We start from the raw sequence: 8,651 nt of genomic DNA on the forward strand, positions 1-8,651 counted from the left end.
TGTTGAGTTTTGACAAAATTATGGCCGTTTAAAATGGGTGTGGATTTTCGGCCGAAATTCCTATTTTCTTCCTTGGTCGAGTCCCACATCGCCCAGCGAGGGCAGTGAGCAAGCCAAGAACGCCTATAAAAGGCACATTCACATGCTGAGAAAAGCATGTCTTGGTTGGCCTTTAGGCTTTGATCAAGTGTAGTATGTGTTGAGATTTCTCAAAATTTTAAAGTATTTTTGAATATTATATTATGATATTATCGATAATTTTAAAAATATCGCGATATTTTGATGAAAATAATTTGGATAGTTAAAAAAATATCGGATCTTCAAAAAAACGATAATATCGGCGAAATATCGTCGATATTATCGATTTTTTTTTCCTTGGTTAGGCTCAAAGAAGAGGAGGCTTAGGCAATTTTTTTTTTCAAATTTTCGAAAATATATACAACCAGATTATGGTGATGTTCAACAAGAGCAACATTGATGGTAATCCGCAGCATTTTGAGAATTTTGTTTTCACAAATTTTTTATTTTATGATAACGTGTGAGTAAGGGAAGAAAAAAATAAACAGCAAAATTTGATTTGTGTGAAAATTTCATTATTGTTTATTATTTTATTTTATAATAGAAGACTAAATTGTCTTTTTACTCTCTTATAATTAAGAATTTTTTTTATTAATATGTAATTTAGATTAAAAATAGTCAAAATTATCTTTTTGATAATAATTGCAGCCGTCGACACTAGAAATGGACCATTTGATTTTGTCCTGTTTGTGTACTAGCAATTTAGCAAATGGGTGGGTTCTTTTCAAACAAATTGAAAAACAAAAAAACCGGGGCAACATGCCCAAAATAGGACTATTTTAAACTAAATTTTGTAAATCAAACGATGTAATTGTTGATGATTGAATTATTATTTAAATGTTAATTAACGTGCTTATTTTCTATTGGTAACACATCATTTTATTTGTAAATTTGATTTAAAATTCTGATCTTCCTATCATTATTCTTAAAAATATAATAAAGAAGTATTTTTTAGTCCAATTGAAAATGCAATATGCCCATTCCTGAATATTCATTATTGCTAGCAGTTCTTTTTATTGATTTTATGATTACGGATACATAAATGTATATAATTAATATCAACGAAAATCTCTTATTCATATCACAAATATAATGTTATACATTTTCTTCTTTATTCATAAAGTTTAGAAGACAAACGAGGTTTGATGAGAACTTTGAGTGGAGTTCCCTTAGTATTGGTTAATCCAAAGCTCTCTGTCATGTCAATTGGTGTACTCGATGGGTTCAAGATTTCAAACGCATGTAGAAAACTAGCCAACGTAAATTGCACCATTTGAAGGCCAAGTGCCAAACCAGGGCATGCTCTTCTGCCACTTCCAAACGGAATCAACTCAAAATGTTGACCCTTCACATCAACTTTCTTGTGGGTGGTAAGAAATCTTTCTGGCTTGAACTCGAATGGCTCGGGCCAATTTTTCGGGTTAGTTTGGAGCTTCCAGAGGTTCATGGTTAATCGGGTGCCCTTTCTGATATGGTACCCAGCAATGGTGCAATCCTCAGTGAACTCGCGTGGCCCTGATAATGGTGCTGGTGGGTACAAACGTAGCGTCTCCTTTACAATAGCTTGGATGTAGACTAGGTTGCTTATATCTTGCTCACTCACAACTCTTTGTCTACCTATTTTGATGTCCAGTTCGTTTAGGGCTCTTTCCAAAACGCGAGAGTTGTTCAACAATAACGATATTGCCCATGTCAATGTCACCATGATGGTATCACTACCCGCTGCAATCATATTCTGCACAAGGAATATTTGGTTGACTAATTAGGATACACACACACACACACACTTAAGAGTGAGGCTACATTCTTATTATACCGTCTCATGCAGCCTCTTTTCCAGTGACCGCAGCTCCACCACGAATTAAAATCTTAGATATAGTTACCACCCAGAGTCCGATTACCACCCAGGTGTTGGACGAGAAAGAGCCAGAAGGAAGAGAGAGGGGGATTTGGACGGGAAAACAAAGGGCAGAGAGAGAGGGAGTTGGACGGAAAACTCGTTGTGGCTGCCAATTCGAATTGGTGAGTTTGAACTTGTTCTAGCTTCGAGACGACGAAATTGGGATTGATCGAATGATCAAAGAGGGGATTGAGAAGAATCGTTGAGGTTTGTCACGGGAATTGGGGATTTGGAAAGCGCTTCACATTTTTTTTATTTTTTGTTTTTTTGTGGTGATAATTTCAATAGTGTCTGTGCAACTCTTACCCAACTTGAGGAAAACAGAGGGAGAAAAAGAGGAACGTTTGACTGACTTGGGAGAAACACAGATAAAGAGTTCTAAAAATTAAAAAAAAAAGAAAAGAAAAAGAGAGCATTTTTACTCTTTCTAAATTAATTTGTTATTGCTAAATATTTCACTAAGTTAATCCAATTTAATTTATTCTAAAATAGTCTAGCTTAATCACTGAAATTAGTTTAGTTCGAAATAGTCAGATATTAAAAACACGACAAAATTGTACTGTTTTTACATAGTGGTGAGCACTCAAACATGTGGCATGAGTCGTATATAAAATTGGAAATCATGTCAAAAATCATTCTAGATAGCCAAGTATGTAATGTAATTAATTATAAATTCCATTTTTACATGATGTTTATATGAGAAGTATGTCAAATCATTGTGTACTATTGATTATTTTAAAAGTGAAAAATTAGAGTTATTAACCATACAAAAGAGTTATCAGAAATCGACAAAATATTGTTAAAAGTAAAAATTGTATATGATCTTAGAATATAAAATTTAAATTTAGAAATTTTCTTGTCTAATTATTTTCGTTTTCCTTTTATAGACCATGCAATTAGCTTAATTATGTAATGAAAGTAAAAAAAATAAAATCTTAATGTGTTTATAGTGTCTAAGTCCAGCCTTTTACTGTTAATTATTTGCATGCAAATTAATGAATTATATATGTACCAAGCTTGTGGCTTTGTTGATCGTATCAGCATCAAACCCGCCAAGTTCTGCACCATCAAGCACAGAAAGCATCGCATCTATGAAGTCCTGCTCTCCTTTTGCATCACCTTTTGCTCTCCTCCGCTTATGCTCTTCAACCCACTCGCCAACAATGGTGTCCAATTCCTTTGCAGTTTTCTTTATTGCCTTCTCATGTCCACCCAAATCCAACCACCGCAGACAAGGAACCGCATCACCCACCAAAAACAGCCCCGCATAATGAAAAAACTCCCTCAATGCATTCTGAACCCTACGCGCTTCTTTCTTCTCATCCTCATCGGCAGCCACTGAATACCGCTTTCCGGTCACCATTCTGACAAGCACGTTCAGCGTCATGTCCCCAAACCATTGCTTCAGCTCTACAACCACTCCATCGTTCGAGCCCTCCCTTTGTCTTGTACTCCAAGTTTTGTGCAATTCTTCCAAGAAAGTAGTCACTTCCGATACTCGAATGTGCTTGAGCAGCTCCAACTTCCGGATTGAGAGCAACTCCAAGGTGACGATCTTACGAATTTCTCGCCAATAGGGTCCAGGTGGTCCGAACCCAAACATGGCGTAGTTGTAGCCTATGTGCTCTACAGCCGCCATCTTTGGGCGCGAGTTTACGCTCAAGTCATTGGTTGTGAAGCATTCTTTTGCGATCTCACTGCTGCTTATCACCAACGACGGATAGACACCAACGCGGATGGTGAAAATGGGTCCATACTTGTCCGCCATGGCTCCCAAAGCTATGTGAGGAGGTGTGGAACCTCCTAACAAAGGAAGGTGACCCAGTATAGGCCACGCACCCTTGGCTTCAGGTGGGGAGCCCTTGTATTCGGCAGCTCTCCATCTTCGTGATAAGTAATAGGACACGATGATTATTGTGAATAATCCAGCAGCGATGGAGTTTGCATAAGGGAGAGAATCCATTCTACAACTAAGTCATTAGAAATCTAGAGACAGAATTTTTATTGAACTACTGGGTGAAGGCTTAAGTTGATTTGTGTTATTAGCGCCCTGTCATACATATATATAGTAGAAACATGGGCTCGTTAGATGCCTATGATTTGATTGAAATGGATAATTTTTTATTCTCAAGGCATATTAATTGATGGGAGAAATGAAAAATTATGACCAATTAGAGGGTAGAACATAGAATTAAAAGGTGGGTAATGCTAGAGAGTCCATTTATTTAAACCAAATTTTATAAATTATATGACATGATTGTCTTATTACTTTAGTATTGGTTAACGTGCTTAATTATTATTGGTGACACAATACATAATTACAAATATGGTCTAAAAAGTTGGTTTATGTAACATTATATGAGTTTTTCCTATCCAATATGATGAGAGTAGCTCCAGTGTGTGCTGGAGCCCGAGGGACAGGCAAGTGAACAGGGCCAGAAAGCCAGAGCAATCAAGTCCAACATGTGTTAGCAAGGGAGCCCGAGCAGACCCGAGTGAGAGGCCGGTGGAGAGTTGCCAGCCCGAGAGCCCGGAGTGGGTTTGATGCAAGGCTGACATCAGCCACGTTTTTTCTTCTGTTTTGCCTCGGCGTCCATTGGATCTCAACCCACAAACTTGCCGGAGTTTTCTCCGAGGACGTGACAAAAAACTGGGCAAAGTTTCAGAGAAATTGCAAGAGGTTAAACCTTTGGTTTCGAACTGGAAAAACACCACAAATCTTGTCCCAAGCAACATTAAGACATAATGAAACAAGATTTGCATAGAGAACCTCACCTGGATTCGAGTTTCAGATCTTGAAGCTCTCGGCTTCAATGGTGGTTTACACTGTGATGGTCTGATGACGCATGCAACGATATAGCAAGGATCCATGGTTTTGGAGTTTGATTTGTTTAATTTTCAAAGAGGAAAGTGGGTGAGAGCTCTCAGAGCTCTAGAGAGAGTGAGAGTGTAGAGAGAGAGAGAGAGAGAGAGAGAGAGAGAGAGAGAGAGAGAGAGAGAGAGAGGAACTTCGGAGAAAAATGGAGAAGTGAGAAAGATGAGTGGAAAGAGAGGGAGTGACGTGAGGGAGTGGAGAGGTACACGGGAAATTCCAAGCAATTGCAAAAATGGAGAGAAGTGAGAAAGATTAGTGGAAAGATAGGGAGTGACGTGAGGGAGTGGAAAGGTGCACGGGAAATTCCAAGCAATTGCAAAAAATATTATTATTTTATTTACCTGTTGCTAAGGCTATTCAAGTGTAGGGGTGGAGATGCAAAAAACAATTATTGTTCATTAAGAGCAATTACTGTTCACTAGGTGGATTAAATAGTGGATAGCCCGGGGGGGCCTTTCTCACGGTGAAACTGCTCTGATAAAACAAAATCTTCAATTTCAAACAATGATTCAATTCATGATCAAGTTCTATTAAGTTTGACTTATAATGATCAATTGTATCATATTTCTTTTCATTCAATCGAAAGTTAATTTTACTATATAGACGCTTATGATCTCCTATATATCTATCTCCTGCACTAATGATGTGAGACAATACCTTCAATTTATCCGAACAATTATACACTATGGAATCTATACTATACTCAAAAGTTCTTTGGCCATCCGATGATTGAATTGGAACCTAAATTTGCCATGTACAATATATTCGTGAATTATTCATCAAAAAAATATATTCGTGAATGATTCACTGTTCATAAGAACAGCGTACATAAGAAACAGCGTACTCCCTATTTTGCCCCTGATAAGTTTGTTTTAGTACGTTTGTGCCACTTTATGGATGGGAAAGTATATACAGTTTATTTTTTCTTACCTTTTTCTTCTTCTCCCTACATGCTATTTCTTCTCGCTCCTCTCTGCGACTCACCACTGTGGTTGCCGACGAGTTCTTCGTTTCCGGCAAATACAAGCCAACAAACCACCGAAGAGAAACCATCTCCTTACATTCAATATAAATCTATTTCTAAAAATTCTCATCCATTTTTATTTATTAAGTTGGTGCTCGAGTTGAACTATTTCCGGCCGAACGCCGACGAATCGGACCTCCCCGTTACAATCAATCGTCTACCCTTCGTCTCAGAAACCAAAATCACCAGTTGCATGCGATTCGCTACGGTTTAAGGTGAATCAGAGGTAAAGCTTAAATTTTCATACAAAGTCTGTATTTTTCTTAATCGGAATTTGGGCTTTTTTTATCCTTTTACTGAATACTTGTTAAGAATTGTTAGAATTATTAATTGTTTTGGTTTCTTTTGATTTTTTTTATATTTTATTTTGAAGCCTTGATTTTTTTTTTTTTATTAATTGAGGATGAAATTTATTCTTTCTTAACATTATTTGACTGCAGATTCTAAGTCCTCAACGCCAAGTTACATAGCATGCTCGATTCCAATTCTTATTTATGGGGATGATGCAAAACCCATAATTTCTTTGTCAGTTGGCTTCTACTGAGACTATGCAGGTATACTTATTCAGGGTTTCTAATATTTGCTTACAGTTTGAACAAAAATAAAAAATAAAAAACCTTTGCTTACAGAGAGTTGATGACTAGGCAGTGATTTCTGTTGAGCACCAATTATTTGCACCCCTTTTCCCTCCTTCCATAATTGAAGTGCTTTTGACTTTCTGTAGTTATGATTTACAAGATAAAATTGTTGATTTTGTTTCATCCATTTGTGTTTCCTTTTACAAAAATTAAGAAAGGGAATGCTATGATAATTTGAGGTTTTCGTTTTGATATTCATATGTGTACGAAAGGGTTTAATAGATATCGTTTCTGTGTGTAGTGGGTACTCGGAGAAGTTTGTGAAGGGTCAATGGGAAAAGGGGATTGCATTTCAGATTGGCAGAAATACAAGGCCTGCCTTTCTGTGCGTTTCCAATCTTACCTCCTCCTAAATTATCTTCCATATCACAATTTATATGATTAATTTGCTGATTCTTTTTTCTGAGATTTGAGTTTTTATCTCCTGATTATTTTTTTGCAGAGATTGTATTAATTTTCCTTTAACTGGGAATTTGGTGTTTCTCAAGTATAATGTTATCAAATTTTGTTTTCTAATTTTCTGATTTTGGGGTTTTGCAGGGAGTGATATATACAAATTTTTTGGGATTTTTGGTCCTTGTAGGTTTTCGTTCGCCAGACAATGATAGGCGAATCACCACAAGAAGTAGCAATTCTGTTGCAAACTGAATCCGGGATGACTCACCTAGAGTCTGTAAGTTTCCGAACTTAAATTGCATTCTGTCTCTCTTTCTGCCCTTTAGAAGGGTTTCGGTTTTTCGCGTTCCTATACTTATTTCTCTAAAAGCACCTTAATTTTGTGTTTAATTTGGGTTTTTGTGTTATGAATTCTAAATTTTGCATTTAATTTGGGTATTTGTGTTATAAATTCTAAATTTTTCTTTTAAATTAGGTTTTTGTGGGTTTAGAATTTTGAATTTCAGCCTTATGCTATAATTTAATAGGATCTGTTTTTTTTTTTTTTTTGAATTGTTGATTACTGAGAAGATTGAGTATATTGTGAAGGAAAAATGATATATATATTTTTACTATAATTTTGGTTTCGATGATAAAATTTGGATTTGCCCGTTTGGGGATTTTCCAGTTCAGAACCTAGGAAACAAGTAGTAGATGCAGAGGCATTGTTGGACAGAACTAACATATTGTGGACCTCTATTAAGTCACAGTCCAGTGACGGGATTAGCCTGTCCGACTTTGTTACTGCTTTGCTTAATAATTTTAGCCAACCGAAAGAAAATGATGACTATGTCTTGGTTAATTGGAAGGAAATTGGGTGTGCTGTTTTGCCTATTTTCAAGAGCGCTGATGAGTGTTGCACTATGCAAGTTATTTGTTTCCAATGTTCGAATGCATTCATTTAGTCTTAGCTTTACTTATGTTGTCCCCATTTGTTTTCTCATATGTTGTACTGTTTCGAATTAAATTTAACAAACCATCCCCGCACTAACAACTCTATTTTTCAAAATTTGTAGCAACCAATTGAAAACACTTGCAAAGGAAGACATAGAAGAAAACCCCTCTACATAGTGAAGATGGAGATGAACTCGAGAATAATGAAGTAGGAAAATCTAAATCCCATTAAGTTAGTCTTCTCAAACAGTAGATATGTATACATGTAAATAGCACAAGACTTACTATAACATGAAAAGCAGCATATAAAGTATGTTATAAATGTAAACAACACTGTAAATAGTATCAGCTTTTGTAATTAACACCGTAAAAAATTTCATCTCTTTGTTTAAACATATTATATATAAAATAATACCACCTTAAACGATCTTAAAACCCGCGGCATCGCGCGAGGTTTCAATTGCTAATTACATATGTTGATGCACAAAATTGGTGAGGACTTTGGTACAACAGAAAATGTTTGTGACCTTCGCTAGATTGCTCCAGTCACTAGTGTAGATAAGTATGTAAATGGATAGAGACAGGGAAGCAAACACAAGATGTACGTGGTTCACCCAGTTGGCTACGTCCACGGAGTAGAGGAGTTCTCATTAATTGTGAAGGGTTTACACAAGTACATAGGTTCAAGCTCACATTTAGTGAGTACAAGTGAATGATTTAGTACAAATGACATTAGGAAATATTGTGAGAGAATGATCTCTATTTATAGAAAAGAGTTTCTAGTTTCATTATGGCATTGACACGTGT

At 36.3% G+C, this 8,651-nt stretch overlaps 1 protein-coding gene and 1 long non-coding RNA gene across 2 annotated transcripts; one reads left to right on the top strand and one right to left on the bottom strand.

The window, feature by feature from the left end:
• Positions 1-1,130: 1,130 nt before the first annotated feature.
• On the bottom strand, positions 1,131-5,109 carry LOC103442651 (strychnine-10-hydroxylase-like). Its single transcript, XM_070813930.1, has 3 exons — positions 4,754-5,109; positions 2,991-4,628; positions 1,131-1,813 (listed from the first exon to the last, which is right to left on the bottom strand). The coding sequence occupies exons 2-3, from the start codon at positions 3,939-3,941 to the stop codon at positions 1,190-1,192; spliced, it is 1,575 nt and encodes a 524-aa protein (XP_070670031.1). The 5' UTR covers positions 3,942-4,628; positions 4,754-5,109; the 3' UTR covers positions 1,131-1,189.
• Positions 5,110-5,762: 653 nt separating this feature from the next.
• On the top strand, positions 5,763-8,225 carry LOC139192238 (uncharacterized). Its single transcript, XR_011576237.1, has 5 exons — positions 5,763-6,103; positions 6,318-6,431; positions 6,757-6,840; positions 7,056-7,188; positions 7,967-8,225. It is a non-coding gene; the product is annotated as an uncharacterized lncRNA (long non-coding RNA).
• The last annotated feature ends 426 nt before the right edge of the window (positions 8,226-8,651 follow it).

The sequence above is a fragment of the Malus domestica genome, chromosome 15 (assembly GCF_042453785.1).
Source record: "Malus domestica chromosome 15, GDT2T_hap1".
Taxonomy (NCBI): domain Eukaryota; kingdom Viridiplantae; phylum Streptophyta; class Magnoliopsida; order Rosales; family Rosaceae; genus Malus; species Malus domestica.